The 19,689-nt window shown below is 45.2% G+C and overlaps 1 protein-coding gene across 2 annotated transcripts in view; it reads right to left on the bottom strand.

The window, feature by feature from the left end:
• SCMH1 (Scm polycomb group protein homolog 1) overlaps nucleotides 1-17,359 on the bottom strand; it is a 57,882-nt gene extending 40,523 nt beyond the window's left edge. The window contains exons 1-3 of one of the 2 annotated variants that reach the window (XM_048500723.1): nucleotides 17,149-17,359; nucleotides 2,268-2,339; nucleotides 98-166 (exon numbers count right to left, since the gene is read on the bottom strand). In XM_048500723.1, coding sequence (XP_048356680.1) covers nucleotides 98-166; nucleotides 2,268-2,292 — 94 coding nt within the window. In that variant the 5' untranslated portion in view covers nucleotides 2,293-2,339; nucleotides 17,149-17,359. The remainder of the gene's footprint in view (nucleotides 1-97; nucleotides 167-2,267; nucleotides 2,340-17,148) is intronic. The other variant, XM_048500724.1, reaches the window with a different exon arrangement.
• Nucleotides 17,360-19,689: the final 2,330 nt, after the last annotated feature.

Genomic DNA, 19,689 nt, shown 5'->3' with positions numbered 1-19,689 from the left:
GAAGATACCTCTGGGCCTATTTTGTATCCCTTGGGACTGGCAGAGGAATCTACTAACAAGGACAGGAATGGAAAAACCAGATAAATTTGTTTCATACCTTGGTACTGAGAGGGAGGTTCTGACAGGCGCCCGTACTTGTGCTTTTTGCCATCTTTCCAGTCTATTGCTGAGAAAAACAACACCACACAAACACGAAAGTGAGGAATCAAGTTACTACACCTTTGTCTTCATGAATCATCATCACCTCAGACTGTCCTTTGTTTGTTCCTCCAACTGCTGGTTACCTGTAGAGCAGGGGTGTCCAACTCTGGCGCCCCGGATGTTCATGGACTATGATTCCCATCAGCCTCTGCCAGATTGGCCAAATTGGCCATGCTGGCAGGGGTTGATGGGAATCGTAGTCCATTGTATGTTGTTTTAATCTGTTGTTCACCGCCCAGAGCCCTTCGGGGGTGGGGCGGTATAAAAAACTCAAAAATAAATAAATGAATGAATGAATGAATGAATGAATGAATGAATGAATGAATGAATGAATGAATGAATGAATGAATGAATGAATGAATAACCAGCTGCCCTGGATGGCCAAAGAGGAAACAGCAGCATTCTTGGCTGCCTGATAGAGAGGAGTGCTGTGAGATACACTGGTTGTCGGTTTCATGCTTCATTCATGGAAAGGATCCATCTGCCAGCATTTCACCGGCTTGCACCAGGCTGAGTGCGTGAGCAGATGGTGCCAAAGAGGCAACATGGGGGTTACTGTGGCTCCCTTTGACTGGCGTTGCCTATAAACTGAACTGCAAGCGAGGCTCTCCTTAAAAAAAAAACTACTTGCCGAAAATCTATTTGTTACAGCAAAGCAGAGGGAAACTGAAAACAATGGGAGCCAATACACAGTCTATTGCTAAACACCACCACCTAGAAAACTGCACTATCATCATCATCATCATCATCATCATCATCATCATCATCATTCATATGCCAATATCTCTGTACAAAGAGCTTTACAGGGTAACACAGGATGCATCTACACAGGGGTAAAAAAACGTCATGGCACTGGCCCATTCCTGCAGTGGTTGTGGCCATTCGAGAAGAGAGAAGAGTTTGGATTTATATCCCCTCTTTCTCTCATGTAAGGAAATTCAAAGGGGCTAACAATCTCCTTTCCCTTCCCCCCCCCCACAACAAACACCCTGTGCGGTGGGTGGGGCTGAGGGAGCTCCAAAGAGCTGTGACTAGCCCAAGGTCACCCAGCTGGCATGTGTTGAAGTACTCCAGCTAAACTGGTTCCCCAGATAAGCCTCCACAGCTCAAGTGCCAGAGTGGGGAATCAAACCTGGTTCTCCAGATTAAAATGCACCTGCTCTTAACCACTAAGCCACTGCTGGTCCTTCAACCCCTTCCACATTCTCCTGGGCAAAAGCACATAAGGGCAATTCTGACAGACCCCAGATCTCCCCCACTACACTGTAATGCTATAGTGCAGGGGTCCTGAACATTTTTGTGGCTGTGAACACCTTTGGAATTCTTACTAAGGGCTGCAGGCACAATCCATAAATGCCTGCTGCTGGTGGCAGACCCAACCACACAATATCAGGGACTGAGCTTGTGTATATTTCTAACAGTCGGTCTTCTCCAGGAGCTCTCTTTAACAGAATGCCTTTTAATCTGCCCGGCCCGTCTGAAGTTGATGAGGCTGATCCTGCATACCCAGAATATGAAGCCCTGTGGACATCCACCCCCTGCTGCAGAATGAAACTCCATTTTAGCTGAGAGACCCTTGAGTGTGCACGTGCCAAATAAATGACGAACAGCACCTAAATATGGATCCGCTGATATGAAAAAAGGGAAGCAAAAGAACTAAATAAGAAACCATACCCGTTTCTGAAGGCTGGGGGTGGCTTTCTACACAAGGGGATCAAAATCTAAATGTGGGTCACGGTCTCAAGAAAAGCAAAGAAACCTCTGGCCCCCCCACTAATGCACATTGATTGAGTGTATAAAGAGTTGCCTCATAAACAGGCATGAGGTTGATCTATCCAGCTTAGTATCAGACTGGCAGCGGTTCTCCAGGGACTCGGGCAGAGGCCTTCCCGACACCTCCTACCTAAGATCCTTAAAGGGCAGATGTCAAGGATCGAAACCTTCTTAACACAAAGAAAGCACTCTGCCATTTCACCACAGCTCCTCCCGCAGACCCTGATCCAACACACCCCAATTAAACTCAAGGCTTCTCTCGGCCTTTCCTTCAGCTTAATATCCGTGCTTACCTTTCTGAGGGCTTGGCTTCCGCATTATCCTGCTGTATTACAGGTCCTCACCCTGGAACTGGCTCAGGTTTACTGGGGGGACGGGAAGAAGAAACAAAGGAATCAATACAAAGTTCCTTACAGGAGGTTAAAAAGATGATATGGAAACACCACACAAAAGTTCTCTTTCAGTACATACTCGGTATCAAATATCAGTTATAAACGTTCACAAAACATAATCTGTGTTTAAAAAGCAAGCGATTCCCTAAAAAATGAAACTGGTGGTTTTTCAATCAAACCGCCCAATTGCATTTCTGAGAATGCCCGAAGCAACTATGCTTCCCAGGTTTCCTTTTGGAATTTATGAACAACAGAATTGCCTGTGATTAAAAAATAAACTGACTATCCTGTAAAACGACCAAGGAGCCAACCTACTAACAGATTCATGGTGTCATCCTAAATTGACTGATCTGACCTAGATGGACCAGGCTAGGCCAATCCCATCAGATCTTAGAAGCTAAGCGGGGTCAGCCCTGGTTAGGGCTTGGATTTAGCAGACTGCTAAGGAAGTCCACGGCCACTATACATTATACAGGCAGGCAATGGCAAACCATCTCTGAATGTATTGTTGAAGGCTTTCATGGCCAGCTTCAACTGATTGTTGTAGGTTTTCCAGGCTGTGTGGCCGTGGTCTGGTGGATCTTGTTCCTAACGTTTCACCTGCACCTGTGGCTGGCATCTTCAGAGGTGTATCACAGAGGGAAGTCTGTTACACACTGTGTCCAGAGAGAAGGGAATGTTTTGGGTATGTATTGTCCATGTTTCAGGGTGGGGAACCAATCAGTAGGTGCTTGGGTGGAACTTGTTATTCAAAGATGTGTTATGCAAAGATATTGTACAATACTATCAACCACATCTTTCCATTCCACGACCACACAGCCCAGAAAACCCACCAAAACCATTTCTGAATGTTTCTTGCCTTGAAAACCACAAAGGATTACCATAAGTTGGTGGTGATGGGATGGCCCTTTCCACCATCACCCAGTCTTCTGAAGGGAGCAAAATGTTTAAGACTGCATTGACAGTCTGCTGACTTCAAGAATTCCACCCCTTTCACCACCAAGAAAGAACTTACTTTCCCTAGTATCTCAGCAATTTCTGCAGATTTCCAGCTGAGGTTGGTGAGAGGACAGATTAAAAGAACAGAAATTGCCTGGTGTAATATGTGGCCAACCAACTGTTTCTATTCCCCATCTGGCCATCAGGCAAACTGACCTGAGAGGTATTACGTCAGAGGAAAAATAAACCCACCAAAGGTACAAAACCAGCTGGTGAAGTGCACAAAATATCTGAGTGCTTGTTCTCCCAAAAAACCCTGGCATTGTCAAAATGTATATTTAAGCTGGTCCAGTTTATATTGGGGGAAAATATTTACCCCAATTTCAATAAGGCTGACGCTCAAGCAAATGCACATAACATCTCAGCCTTAGGGCCAAGCTCGATAAAATAGGGCAGTCCACTGCATTTATCCAAATGCCTGTGCCAACCACATTAAAAGAAGGGAGGATGGGCTAGTTGTTTGGAGGGGTGGTTCTTTAAAAACAGACACAATCTCCTTTGCAGCAAACCCCCCTGCCCCAACAAAAACCATATGGGGGAGAAGAATACTGAAATTGCAGAAAAGGGCAAAGAACTCCTAGGAGGTTTAGAATGGTACCATGCTAACTCATGCATCAAGAGGCAGACAGCGCACATTCCACACCTGCAGAAAAGGCTCTTGGCTGAATAGTCTAGACCAGGGGTGTCCAGCTCTGATGCTTCAGATGTTCATGGACTACAATCCCCAATTGGCCATGCCAGCAGGGGCTGATGGGAATTGCATTCCATGAACATCTGAAGCGCCAGAGTTGGACACCCCTGGTCTAGAAGCTAGAAACAACAAAAAGGCAAGATAAAGTTATCATCAGTGACTAAAAGAAAGGAGGAAATTTATTTTCCAAGAGAAGACTGGTGGGAAAAGGGGATCCTCAAACTGGGAGTGAGTGAATGGGAAGAAGAAAGGAGGACATCCTTGGTTTATCTCTTCCTGCCCTGCCATTCTAGCATCAATCACCACCAGTGAGAGACCAAGGACAGATCCACAGAATTAATGAGTCAGTACTAGGACAACTAGCTTCCCGCATCAGCAATTAGTAGCTGCGCTGGCAAAAATCACCTCCATAATCCTCCATTATTAAGAGCCTCCTAAACACTAGGCATCAAAAATACATTCAGAGGAAGCGCTGCTCCGCGTCTGATCTTAACTTGCTCCACAGGAGAACAGCAACCGGTTCCAGGAATTCATGAATTGGAACAGCTCCCGAGATACTGCTATCGTAAAGGAGTCGGAGCCTCCCGCAGTTTCTGGCACGCCGTCAGTTATTGCAACAGTGGAGCAACGTGGCGTATATTTTTGAATGAGAAAAACGAAACGGCCGTACATGCTTGCAAAGTCACAGTGGCATGATTAAAAAGCCAGGGAAAACCAAATCATGGAAGGAAAAAAAATCTGGATTGCTTTGCTGTTGTAGGTACAAAAGCAAAACTTACATTTTGGAAGAACTCACAATACGTTCCCAAGAGCAGGCAGTAGTCAGAAAGATAATGTATGAATTCAATTTAAACGATCCTGATGTCTTCTTCCACGCACCAGATTGCTGACCACTTTCAGTGGTACTGGTGGAAACAAACGGAAGAACTGCAGCCCAAGCCTAAAATTCCAGTGATTTACAAGGCTCGTGCTTAACATTGTAGACTTAAAGACTTAACATTGTATAACTTCAAAAGGCAATATCCTGCCTCTCCAATTTACGTATAACTATGTTGTAAAACAGATCTTAATTCCATTTCCATCTGGAATTCCACATTTCAATCTGGAATGAAGAAGTACACATTTGCCATGCTCCCCCATTGAACAGGGAAATTCCTCTCCGGAATTCATCATTCTCTGGAAGAGGGAGCTTGTGGAAATCCACCGTCCAATCACTGGGATTACATTTACCTCGCTCTAAAAGTACTTAAAGAGGAAAGAACCTTTAAGAAAAAAAAGCTCACCGCCAGTCACCTCTGCAACATTTGACAATAATTTATACCAACCTGGGTATCTCAAAGGGCTGAAAAGGAGAGAGGAAAGCACACCTGTTTTTCAACAAGGACAGCCACAAGGTGGCTAATGGTCACAGAAGTGGATGTACATTCTGCTTATAACAATGCATTTAAATGTCCAATCCTGGAGTGTGTGTGTTTGTGGGGTGGGGTAGTTTTGTTGCAGCTGGGGACAGCGTAGCAGCAGTGCCTCCAAAGAGGACTGGGAAGGTGTGGCCCGGAAGGAAAAAACACACGCACAAAATTCAGCAAAGGACCAAAAACTCACTGTAACAATTCAATGGGCTATGCATGCAGTTTTGCTGATGTAAGTTGCCAGCAGCAAAAAGGGGCCATTCTGGAGCTGCCCCCTGGGGAATACCCCAGGACTGCCTACACCAGTGCCAGTGTGGGCTCCTGTGGCAGAGTGCTGCTGCTGAAGAAGAAGAAGAAGAAGAAGAAGAAGAAGAAGAAGAAGAAGAAGAAGAAGAAGGAGAAGAAGAAGGAGAAGAAGAAGGAGAAGAAGAAGGAGAAGAAGAAGGAGAAGAAGGAGAAGAAGAGGAGGAGGAGGAGGAGTTTGGATTTATATCCCCCCTTTCTCTCCTGCAGGAGACTCAAAGGGGCTTACAATCTCCTTGCCCTTCCCCCCCCACAACAAACACCCTGTGAGGTGGGTGGGGCTGAGAGAGCTCCGAGAAGCTGTGACTAGCCCAAGGTCACCCAGCTGGCGTGTGTGGGAGTGTACAGGCTAATCTGAATTCCCCAGATAAGCCTCCACAGCTCAGGTGGCAGAGCGGGGAATCAAACCCGGTTCCTCTAGATTAGATACATGAGCTCTTAACCTCCTACACCACAAAACTGGACACTCTTCAGAAGCTTTTACCAAAGGAATCAAAGAACTAGCGGTTGAGTGGAAGCAACTTGAGATGTCCCTGAATGAAATCCACTCTTCCCACCAACATATCCTTGAGGAAGTGGAGGATGTTTTGCGCCTCAATTCTGCTCCCAATTCTGTTCCAGAGGCCTTGGGGGATGTATTATGCTCTGGAAATTCCCCTTCTTGCCCAACCTTACTTGCCTATAATCCTGCAATTCAAAGTTACTGTTCTCCAGATAACTCTCCTAATGAAGCAAATTGTGTGCCCATAAGTAAAGGGGGGACTGCCAGTCAGGCTAAAGGCAACCCTTATTCAACCAGCCCTACTACAAAGGCCTTGAGGCTGCACCTCGCCAAGAACACAGACCACCCTATTACAATGCCAGAGCCTGTGTCAAAGCCACCCACAGCAGCTCACGGTGAAACACACTGTTCCCCAACAAATACTGATCTTACTCCAACACCTATCCAGGCGGCTACCTCTCTAGCACTTGAGAATGTATATCATCAAACCTCCCCCTTACACTGGGAGGTAGACCTCAGGTCCACAAATGTACTGGATAAAGATACTCTCCTAAAAACTCCAAAGAAATCTTGGTTCGAGGAACTGAAAGAGCTGAGGATGACCCCACTTCAATCAACAGAAGCCCACCCAAACATCAGCATCCCTCTGTCAAAGGAGGTTACTACGTCTCAGAAGACAGATCAGGTTATAGATAATAACAGATCATCTGGGATTTCCATTCAAGTACCGATTGAAATACATGCATTTAAGAGCTTCTTGGATAATACAACTCAGCCAAGCCCCACCAAAGAGATTATAATTGACTATTCTTCCACGGCTTCAGATACACATACCTCCATGCCAGACCCGATTAGGCTACAAGGTAATGGATGTGTGGTCCAAAATGACCACGAAATTACAACCATAGACCAATCTCAGTGACGCCAACCCTTATCAAAATCTCTTAGCCAATCTGGGACCAACACAGCATGGGGGGAAGTATCTCCAAATCCAAGTCAGAGAAGAGATGTGATTTCCCTCATCTCGTGGAATATAGCCGGATGGATCAAGAAATGCGATAATCGTGATTTCCTCACTTATCTACAAAAATTTACGTTTATAGCCTTACAAGAAACTTGGTCCAATTCAGAGCTTGCCTTAAATGGCTACCAACAATACTCTCTTCCTGCTACAAGAGTATCCAAGTTTGGTCGTTATTCTGGAGGACTTTCACTATTTGTAGCCAACAGCATCAAAGCAACTCCTCTCGACTCATGTCCCCCTCTTGCACAGGCTGTTTTGGTAGAGGGGGAAGCTCTTCACATGATTATAGTGAACTTGTATATACCTGCTGGATTGACACGAGACTCCTTAATCAACACATGGAGTAGGATATCATCATTTGTAGAAAATTTAGAAAATAAACAACCATCTACGGAGGTGATCCTGGTAGGTGATTTTAACGCCAGAGTGGGTACGGACCTTTCTACCACTTTGGCCCATTTGAATCAGGAGGATGATCTCGTACAGCTTCTTCTAACCCCAGCTCTTCGCTCCTCAAAGGACTCTCTCGTGAATGCGGCAGGAATTCAGTTAATCAAATTTGCCATCAAATTTAACAAATTATGGTTAAACGGCCTCAAGTGCTATAGGAATGCAGATAGCTTTACCTTGGTAAACTCGCTCGGTGCTAGCGTGATCGATTACATCTTAATATCCCCCTATCTACACCAGTGTGTCACATCTTTTAGCGTTGGGGACTTATTGCTAAGTGATCATCTTCCACTCAATGTAACTTTTTCATTTGAGGTAAAGACTAATACAGAGGACCCCACCAACTTTAGGCATCAGAAAATAACATGGTCACCTCAGGTGGCAGCTGCTACAGAAACACTACTTAGCTCTTTTACATTTAATAAATTAAAAGAGAATATATTACAGGCTGACACACCAGAACGTGGAATACATCACTTTGAACAACTAGTTTCAAATTTAGCAGGGGAACTTCAAGCCGTCTCCTCGACCAAATCTAAGGCTGTAAACGGTCATAGAGAATGGTTTGATTGCTACTGTATTGAATTTAACAACCTCCTACACCACTGCTGCATTTGTGGCCAGGTGCCGCGGAGATGCATGGTGCCCCAGCGCCCCACTCACTGGCATAAATACCACTTATGCCATCTGAACTGGCAATGATGCTGGTGGCAGGGTCATGCTGGCTCTCCCCTCCCCCATGCGGATTGAACTGTTAGTCTCTCTTTTAGCTTTCCTTTCTAGAGGTGAGTGGCTAGTCTACAGCAGGGATGCTCCAGGTAGTTTGGATGGCATGCAGTGCAGAGAGGGCTTTGCAACGGCATAAAATACAGGACCTAGGCACACCCCTGCCAATCTCCTCCAGGACTGTGGTTTGTTGCTGCTTCCTCTTTGTTCAGTTGGCTAGGAACAAAACAAGCCTTCAAGAAGGAGGAGGAGGAGAAGGAAGAAAGAAGAGGAGGAGGAGCTTGGATTTATATCCCCCTTTCTCTCCTGGAAGGAGACTCAAAGGGGCTTACAAACTCTGCTTCCTTCCCCACTCCCCACAACAAACACCCTGTGAGGTTGGTGGGGCTGAGAGAGCACCAAAGAACTGTGACTAGCCCAAGGTCATCCAGCAAGCATGTGCTGGAATGCACAAGCTAATGTAGTTCACCATATAAGCCTCCACAGCTCAAGCGGAAGAGGGGAATCAAACCTGGTTCTCCAGATTAGAATGCACCAGCTCTTAACCACTACACCATGATGGCTCTCACACCGAAACCGAAGACCTTAGCAGATTAAACATGTTTTGGACTTGATTTGTGGCACACTGTCTGTTGTGTGCGTCCCATTCCCCACCCCCCTCCCCAAATTAAAGACTGACCACAATTGAACCAGAAGATAGAATTTAGAACTTTGAATAACCACTACCTTTTACACATGCTCAAGTCTCACATTAAGGTCAAGGGGGCTCAGAAGTGCTCTCAATTTTGGAACTCAGCAGGGCAGAACATGTCACAGGTGGATTTTCATCTACTCTGGACCTTCAGCAGGTGATTCCATGAAAATACTTCTTCCTCCATTTTTAAGCAAGGTGTTCCACGTGGCAATCAGAAAATGAAGCAAAGGTTGTGAAAGGAAGGATGCGCTACATAACTTGAAGGGTGGCTGAGGTTTGCAGCAAAATCATGGTCTATATCAGGGGTAGGGAACCTTTAACACGCAAAGAGCCATTTGGACCCGTTTTCCACGGGAAAAGAAAACACTTGGAGCCGCAAATAATTTTTGACATTTAAAATAAAGATAACACTGTATATATTGGGTTTTTTTTACCTTTTACTCCGCTCATTCTGAGAAGCGCATGGATCCATCCACCCAGCTGCTCAAGTAGAGGGGAAGTCTGGCGCGGCCCAGCCGGCTGGCGCGGGCAGTTGCGTTTGCTCTGCTATTACCTGCAGGGCGGGCAAGGATGGGGCTTGCCCGCCTCGTCGGTTTGTCGGGCGTGCAGGGGCAGAAGAGCCGCATGCGGCTATCGAGCCGCAGGTTCCCTACCCCTGGTCTATATGCATGCATGAATGCACACAAAGTCTACAAGAATACAATGTGATTAGCATATACTGTCTATATTGGCAGCATAGGGCAACGTGTAGGAATACATCCACAGCTTGAGAAAGGGGCCAGACTGTCACCCAAAGGTGGAGAAGGAATTGGGGAAGGATAATTCACAGCCTTTTGTACACATTCTCCAAATCCCAAGAATGCCCAAGGTCACCCAGCACGATTCATGTGGGGGAGTAGGGGATTGAACCCGGTTCTCCAGATAAAAGTCTGCTGCTCTTAACCACCACACCATGTTGGCTCTAATCCATCTGCACAGCCTTGCAAATAGCAACTTGCCGAGGTGGCAACAACAAAGAGTCCTAACCAGGCAGCAAAGCCTTACTAATCACAAGTTCTTCCTTTTTTCCCTTTGCGGTTCTCCTTGCATCATAAATGGTCAAACTAGATACACATCATTTGGTGTTCATTTCATCTGAGGAAGTCAGCCATGACTCACAAAAGCTCAAGCTGCAACAAATGGTGTTTGGTCTTTAAGGTGCCGCTGGACTTCTGTTTTATCAAGCGAGGAACAGCCAGGCTAGTAGGACGCTTTGTGGGACAAGCAGCCCAATCCAGAGGCCGCTGTGGCCAAATATGGCTCTGCCGCCATGCTGCCTCCAGAGGGCTTTCAGGTAGTACAAAGGGGGAGCAGAACTCCAGCCACCTAAAAGCCCTCCAAAGCCCTTCCGAGGACTATGCCGGGGGCATTCCAGGCCTAAAAGGCTGGTGGAAGCTGACTAAAGGCAGCAACACCCCTTGAAACGTCCCCGGAATGCCGCCAGCTGCACCAGCATCCTTTTGGACACCAGCACAGCTCTGGGGGCCATGCTTTTTTCTGGGTTGGGTGCTGTTGAGCTGTGCAGCACCCGCCCACCTTCCAATCTGCCCTCCCCACTGGTGTAAGCACCTCCGCACCAGCTCCACAAGCCCATTTGCCCCCCCTCCCCACAGGATTGAGCTTTGCAAGTTTCAATCGTCATTTGACTAAACCAAAAGTCTCGTGTCCTCTTAAAGACTAACAATTTCTGTTAGCCTTACATATGTCAATAACTGCTGAAATACTGAAACAAATGTTGCTAACAATTAGGGTGCCACTGGACTGTCTTCAACTACAACGAGCTGACACTGCGGCTCCTTTGCATTTGTCATGCTATTACCTTCACTGTCATCAAACCCAGGGTTGGCACGGATCCAACAAGACCTCTAAAATTCAGCTTTAGTTCAATGTCAAGTCTTACTCCCAGCACACATGTGACACGATTTTGAAATCATGCAACTCTGGAACAAAGGAAACTGCTTTTTTTATTTCATCATGACTAACGAGAATCCGCTTCCAAATATTAGACATGAAAAAATAAAGCATGTCCACATCAGAGGGTGCATCTTCCAGGAAAGTCTGAATGCAAACACTGATCTTTTTTTCAGAAAGCAAGTCACAGATAAAAACCACAGCTGTTATCTGAAGCCTCTAAGGATGGCTATTCTACACCTTTGTGAGGCCAACTGGCCTGCAACTGAACTCCCGGCAAGTTAGGATGCTTTTCTTCCTGCTGGGCCTTTTCTAGCCTCTCTCATTTGTTTCTTCCGGTGCTATGCTAAGTAGGCCAGAGCAGCTATTGTTCCTTCTCACTGGGGTTCCACATAGATATTTAGGCTTGTAAATACACATCTAGAAGGCCGGGGCGAGCAGTGGGGTGCAGTAGAAGGACGGTCATTCTGAGATGGAAAAAAAATGGCAAAGGGTTTAAGCAGCCCCTCTTGCATGCTTCTCCTCCACTCAAAAGCACAGAAGCCCATGGCTACTTTTCACATAAAGCAACAACAAAAACAAACGAATGCAGTAGAGTTCCAGTAACATGAAGTTTGCCTTTGAGCTCCTTATTTCTTCTCTGTTTTCTGGGAAACATATGACATCATCTCACCTGCACAAGCCAGTGGCTACTTTCTGTCTTTCTGAGTGTGTGCATGGATATGTGGTGCACTGCAAACAACACTAGACAGTGAAGCATGTTAAAACCAAAAGGCACTCTCTGTTAGAACTAAATTAACTAATTTCGGTATGACATATTATTGCCAATTATGCCCGCTTCTGTTTCCATCTGTCAAACTTTCTGTCTGGTATATAATTTTAGATTGTAAGCTCCTTGGGGGCAGGGACCTATCTTGTTTTATGCTATCCAGCTCCAAGCCCACAGATGCTGTTACAACAATGGCCCCTTCCTCACATGCAGAATAATGCACATTCAATTCACTTTCACAATTGTTTGCAAGTGGATTTTGCTATTCCACGCAGTGAAATCCAGCTTCAAAGTGGATTGAAAGTAGATTGAAAGTGCACTGTTCTGCATGCGTGGAAGGGGCCAATAATGGCTAAAATAAAGTCAGCATTTCTATGCCAGTAGTATCCAACTGCTTCATTCAGATGGCTGGTCCTCTCCAATCTCCCCCAATAAATACATCAAGTCAAAGTATTTTCATGGAGAGGTCAAAGCTGTTAACTCCTGATCATCCAGAGTTTGTTGCTGAATAAATCACCAAGAAACACCAAAAAGGAGTCAAAACCCAAACATACACCAAGAATGAAAGCAAAAAACACAAGCTACAGTCTGCAGTATGAATTCTACTACCAATCTTTTTTTGTTGACATAATTTTAAACACAGTTCAATTTGTCCTAAATCCATATGTTGAAAACAAGTCTTGCTTGCTTCATCGTCACTTAGAACTAGACTTCAACTTGTTTTCCCAAAAGCAAATAGTGCATTTTATCCACAATATCCTCATACTTTGGGAAGGAAGGGGATCTTTTTTTTTGTATTTTGAACATCAAACTTGTGAAGCACTGGAAAGAGAAATCAACCCTCCTAAAATTTAACTGTACATATTCCACTTCATGTTGGCTTGCCCATTAGGCTTTCAAAACTATGAGACAACATACAAGTACACATTCTATACTGTACACATTCTATACTGTACACCAGTGTGGTGTAGTACTTAAGAGCAGGTGGATTCAAATCTGGAGAACCAGGTTTGATTCTTCACTCCTCCACCTGAGTGGTGGAGGCTTATCTGGTGAACCAGATGTGTTTCCACACTCCTACATTCCATCTGGGTGATCTTGGGCTAGTAACAGTTCTTCGGAACTCCCTCAGTCCCACCTACCTCACAAGGTGTCTGTTGTGGGGAGAGGAAGGGAAAGGAGCTTGTAAGACACCCTGAGTTTCCTTACAGGAGAGGAAGGTGGAGTATAAATCTAAACACTTCTTCTTCTACATGCCAATGCTATACTGTACATGCAAACACAAGGGATCTGACACAATTGCTGCATCTAACACTAAACTGACTGCTCCATGCGTGGATGACAAAAAATGGCACAGGGAGCCACCTACTGACAAGGAAAGGGATCTAGGCCTGATGAAGATTAAATATGCTCCAGAAGGGACAGAATGCTGAAAACAGGTGTGTGAGGAGAAGTCACCTTGCTTATGCCCTGGAGGGCTAACAGAATCCTGCAGGGGGGAATTCCCAAATTGTCCCCTTCATGATTCCTTATAAGCCTTCATCTTGCAATATTTATATGCTGCATGGACGCAGTAAAAGGTATGTGGTTTCCTAAATTCTGCAAACTATCATAATCCTAGACTCAAGATACAGAAATAAGCCTCACTGGTGTGTACATCCACACAAGAGGTTTGTGATCAGAGGGGTGCCAGACGCTGAGAAGAAACCAGTGGGGGTCATCAGAACTGCAATCAAAAAGCAACAGTATGAGCTTTTCTACCAATCATTAAAAAAATAGGAAAAGGATGTAAATCAGTGTTTTGTTGAAGGCTCTCATGGCTGAAATCAACTGGCTGTTGTGAGTTTTCTGTGATCATACAACCCAGAAAACGCACAACAGCCAGATGCAAACCAGCTTACATCCATATGCTACTGTATCATTTTCCTATAGTCTCATCATTTCAAAAATGTAAGCCAACAGAAGGGATTATAATGTAACATAACAGATAGTAAGGCTGATCTATTGTAACATAAAACACATTATAGAGATGAGCTGTGAGACGGGGATAGGAGAGGAGCTAGCTCCAAATGCACATCTTTGACAGTTGCTGGCCTTACTCTTTCGTAAAGCAGAAATTCTTAGGGTGAGGGGCTTTTTTTCAACCTTCAGTGTCCAAGGCCAGGTGAAGAAGGGACAGAGGGGCGCAGGTGATGGATTTCAAAAATATAAACGAGAGCATCTTTCCTAGGGAAGCCTAAATTATTTGAGCTTTTTAGTTTTGGGGTGGGCGGGGCAACAGCAAGAATGAGGAGAGTAGAGACAAAGAGTAGAGGTTTATAAAATTATGTATGATGTGGGAGAAAGCGGGTACAATTTTTATTCTGTTCCCTTATTACTCTAGAACTCAGGGTCACCAAATGAAACTGACAGGCAATAGATTCAGAAGATGCCTGAAGCAGGTGATATAGAAAATTTGCTGAAACGAAAAATCTACGTTCTTGAACAGGACTGTTTTTGTATGTATACTGCCTTGAGCTCCACAGGATATAAATGTAATAACACATAATAAATATATCACACAAAGTATAGTTAACTGATATAATTCACTGCCACCAAATGGGGCGGGTGGCTAGTCTTACCTGAGTTAGACGAAAGGTTCTCAAACTTTTTGAAACACGACACACTTCTAAATTTACTATATTTTACATGATCTGTTTGCAAAGTTAACTTTATACAACTTTCCTTCTCTCCAACATAATGTACAAGAATCTCACAACTCTGAATATAATGTATTTAAAATATTTTATATATTTATAACTATGAGCCATGTTAGAACTTTCTCAAAGGAAATATACCTTTGAACATGAGCTACTGAGAGCAAACAGAAGGGGACCACTGATACTGTTTACACCCTGCTGGTGGCTACTGGGGAGTAAACAGCGGGGGGGGGGATATTGGGGGTCTCCATGCCCTGCTAGTGGGCTTCTAGGAAACTTCCACATTGGAATCAGGATGCTGAATTAGCAGTATGCACACCATAATTCTGGATGGGCATCCATGTCAGTCAGAAATAAAAACAGGAGTCTAGAGGTATTTTAGGGACTAAAAGAATTAACTCCAGCATAAACTTTTGAAAATCACAGCTCACTTCACGAAATGTAAGAATAAGTTCGTTCATCTTATTTAGTTATTTACTTCATTTACATCCCACCTTTTCCCCCCAATGGGGATCCCAAGTGGCTTATATCATCCTTCTGCACTTTACCATAATTATAACACTGACCTGGATGGTCCAGTTTAGCCTATCTTGTCAGATTTCGGAAGCAAAGCAGTCAGAAATAAAAACAGGAGTCTAGAGGTATTTTAGGGACTAAAAGAATTAACTCCAGCATAAACTTTTGAAAATCACAGCTCACTTCACGAAATGTAAGAATAAGTTCACTCTATCCTATTTTAGTTATTTACTGCATTTTATCCAAATCTTTTCCAATGGGGATCCCAAGTGGCTTATATCATCCTTCTGCACTTTACCATAATTATAACACTGACCTGGATGGTCCAGTTTAGCCTATCTTGTCAGATTTCGGAAGCAAAGCAGGGTTGGTCCTGGCTAAAGTACTTGGATGGGAGACCTCCAAGGAATACCAGGGTCACTATGCAGAGGAAGACAATGGTAAACCACCTCTGTTAGTCTTTTGCCATGAAGAAGAAGGTTTGGATTTATACCCCACCTTTCTCTCCTGTAAGGAGACTCAAGGTGGCTTACAAACTCCTTTCTCATCCTCTCCCTACAACAGACACCTTGTGAGGTACGTGGGGCTGAGAGAGTTCCGAAGAACTGTGACTAGCCCAAGATCACCCAGCAGGAATGTAGGAGTGTAGAAACACATCTGGTTCACCAGATAAGCCTTCACCACTCAGGTGGAGTGGGGAATCAAACCTGGTTCTCCAGATTTGAATCCACCTGCTCTTAGACACTACACCACGCTGGCTCTCCATACTGGGTTGCCATTTAGATGTGACTTGACAGCACTTTATATTCACACAACCCTGTGAGAAAGGTTAGGTAGAAAGAATCTGACTGGGCCAAGATGACCCAGCAAGCATCCACAGTAGAGTGCGGATTCAAATCTCGCTTTCCCAGATCCTACTCCAAAACTCTAACCACTACTTATTTATTTAATTTATTGATTTTATAGGCCACCCTTTCACATATAGGCTTGCTACTCCACACTGTCTAGTAAGGTACCCCTGGACTTCTATTTAACTTTGCCATAACAAACTCATAAAACCACCCTTCTCAAATTCTTAAGTATAGCTCCAGATGTGCTCATGTGCAGCAGCAAAATAAATCAGGAACCTGGCAGTACCTTGAAGACAACCAAAAATGTACTCCAGCAAAGATTTTTTTTGATTATACTAATTGAGGACTTGGATAGTTATATAAATTAACGACTTATATAATGAGAGTGCATTAGAGCTACGGTATATGGATAAGGATAAACGATTGAGACCGTGTAATAACTTCTTGAGCCTTAAAACCTATGGTTGGAATTTAAGATGCTGTAAAACCGAATGATGTAGATGTAGGCAAGCTTCATAATGATTATCATGTTTGACTTTAATTGTAATGTTAAAAAATAATAATTTTTAAAAGTACTCCAGTGTACGAGTCCAGATGAAGCTTAGATCCACCTGGCAAAAGCTTAAATCACGATTTTCTTTGGTCTTTAAAGCCACTCCTGGGGCTGGACCAGTTATGGTATGCGCTTTACCAACTATGGGCACCCAGTAAAGTCCACAACTGCTGCGTGCCACCTTACATAGGACTGCACTGTGGGATCCAGTGGGAGAACCTGATAGGTGTCAATGCAAGGGGATGCTGCAAGAAAAAGGCCTCTGCACGAGGGGGAGGAGGAGGAAGAGGGCAAAGAGAATAGAACAGAAATAATAACAACAATCATAATAATAACTACGATGAGGATGAGGATGATGAGGATGAGGATGCAGTATGCAAGGAGAAGGGGGGAGATGGACAAGGCCACCCCAGTAGCCAAGGGGCACCCGCCACACAATGACACTCAGAGGCCCCAACACCAGCCGCAAGAAGCGCGGGCCGGTCCCTGTCACCCGGCCAGGGTCGCCCCCGCAGGGCCAGGCCTGCCCGGGCTGGCTGGCTTAGGCCGCCGCTGCCCTCTCTCACCCCTCCTGCCGGCACCGGCCTACCCGGCTGGGGGCCCGAGCGGGAGCCGCCTCCTCCGCCGCCCGCCTCTTCCCGCTCACCTGCGGCCGCCGAGGCTTCACTCCCTCGCCGCCGTGACTGCCGCCGCCATGTTCCGAAGCGCAGTGAGGAGGAGCAGAGAAAGGGGGAGAAGGAGGCCGCCTGCTTGGCTTGGCCCGGCCCGGCCCAGCCCAGCGCCGCCCCCTGCCGCCTCAGGACGCGCCGGGGAGCCCGGCCTGGCAGGAAGAGCGCGGAGAGGAAGGGCCCAGGCGCTGGCTTGGCGGGAGCGCCGCCGCCTCTCCCCGCAGGCCGCCAACGCCGCCGCCGCCGCCGCCGCCTCCTCCTCCCAGCCTGCCTGCTCGCCTCCCCAGGCGGGGGATAATCCGTCTCCTCGCTCCGCGTTCCCCCCTCACCGCAGAGAGCCTTTCCAACGGTCTCTTCTCCTTCACTCCACATCTTAGAATTATCCCCCAAGTTAACGCGTTTCCTTCTGAAAAAGAGATTTTTTAAAAAACAATTCTTGATAGGCAGAGAGGTGTAAGGAAGGGCTCTCTGGGTGTTATTTGTATTCTTGTGGAATGTTTTTGTGACCTCTTATCTATCTGCCTGTCCATTAAAAGGCTCTGGGTGTTAAAAATTCTTGATAGGCAGAGGAGTGTAAGGAAGGGCCTCTGGGTTGTTAATTGTATTTTTTGTGGAATGCTCTTGTGATCTATCTATCTGTCATTTAAAATTGATAGACCACCCACCTGCAAAGGGATCTATCTATCTATCTATCTATCTATCTATCTATCTATCTATCTATCTATCTATCTATCTATCTATCTATCTATCTATCTATCTCTACCCTGTTTCCCCGAATATAAGACATCCCCCAAAAATAAGACATAGTAGAGGTTTTGCTGAAGTGCAAAATATAAGGCATCCCCCGAAAGTAAGACATAGCAAACTTTTTGTTTGGAAGTATGCCCGACGAACAAAACACAGAAAAATAAGACATCCCCTGAAAATAAGACATAGCGCATCTTTGGGAGCAAAAATTAATATAAGACACTGTCTTATATTCGGGGAAACACAGTATCTTTCTTTCTTTCTTTCTTTCTTCCTTCCTTTCTTCCTTCCTTCCTTCCTTTCTTTCTTTCTTTCTTTCTTTCTTTCTTTCTTTCTTTCTTTCTTTCTTTCTTTCTTTCTTTCTTTCTTTCTTGGGTGGGTATAAATGGGAAGTTCTCACAATGGAGAGATGTAGGGAGTGGTGTCCCCCAAGGATCCGTTTTGGGACCAGTGCTCGTTAACTTATTCATAAATGACCTGGAAGTAGGGGTGCCATTGCTTTCACATCCTGCATGTGAGCTCCCAAAGGCACCTGGTGGGCCACTGCGAGTAGCAGAATGCTGGACTAGATGGACTCTGGTCTGATCCAGCAGGCTAGTTCTTATGTTCTTATGTTCTTATGGGTGGGTAGCGTGGTGGCCAAGTTTGCAGATGATACCAAGTTATGTAGGGTGGTGAGAACCACAAAGGATTGCAAAGAGCTCCAAGCGGACCTTGAAAAATTAGGTGAGTGGGCTAAGAAATGGCAAATGCAGTTCAATGTAGCAAAATGCAAAGTGATGCACATAGCGGTAAAAATCCAAACTTTACATACACGCTACAAGGGTCAGTGCTATCAGTCACAGACCAGGAAAGGGATTTGGGCGTCTTAGTTGATAGTTCCATGGGAATGTCAACTCAATGCATGGCAGCTGTGAAAAAGGCAAACTCTATGCTGGGGATAATTAGGAAAGGAGTTGATAATAAAAGGAGTTGATAATAAAACTGCAAAGATTGTCATGCACTTATATAAAGGTCGTGGTGCGACCGCACTTGCAGTACTGTGTTCAGTTCTGGTCGCCACATCTCAAAAAGGATATCGAAGAGATAGAAAAAGTGCAGAGAAGCAACGAGGATGATTGAAGGATTGGAGCACCTTCCTTATGAGGAGAGGCTGCAGCGTTTGGGGCTCTTTAGTTTGGAGAGGAGACGTCTGAAGGGGGATATGATTGAAATCTATAAAATTATGCATGGGGTAGAAAATGTTGACAGAGAGAAATTTTTCTCTCTCACAATACTAGAACCAGGGGGCATTCATTGAAAATGCTGGGGGGAAGAATTAGGACTAATGAAAGGAAACACTTCTTCACGCAACATGTGATTGGTGTTTGGAATATGCTGCCACAGGAGGTGGTGATGGCCACTAACCTGGATAGCTTTAAAAAGGGCTTGGACAGATTTATGGAGGAGAAGTGGATCTATGGCTACCAATCTTGATCCTCCTTGATCTCAGATTGCAAATGCCTTAGCAGACTAGGTGCTCGGGAGCAGCAGCAGGCCGCTGCTTTCACCTCCTGCATGTGAGCTCCCAAAGGCACCTGGTGGGCCACTGCGAGTAGCAGAGTGCTGGACTAGATGGACTCTGGTCTGATCCGGCAGGCTAGTTCTTATGTTCTTATCTATCTGCCTGCCTGCCTGCCTGCCTGCCTGCCTGCCTGATCTAATCTAAATCTGAAAGATGGGAGCCCAGTATCATACTGCATCTAACACCAGAGCACAATGCAGAAGTAGAT

The sequence above is a fragment of the Sphaerodactylus townsendi genome, linkage group LG06 (assembly GCF_021028975.2).
Source record: "Sphaerodactylus townsendi isolate TG3544 linkage group LG06, MPM_Stown_v2.3, whole genome shotgun sequence".
NCBI classification, from domain to species: Eukaryota; Metazoa; Chordata; class Lepidosauria; order Squamata; family Sphaerodactylidae; genus Sphaerodactylus; species Sphaerodactylus townsendi.
The sequence above is the reverse complement of the archived record's forward strand: the minus strand, read 5'-3'. Positions and strand labels throughout refer to the sequence as shown.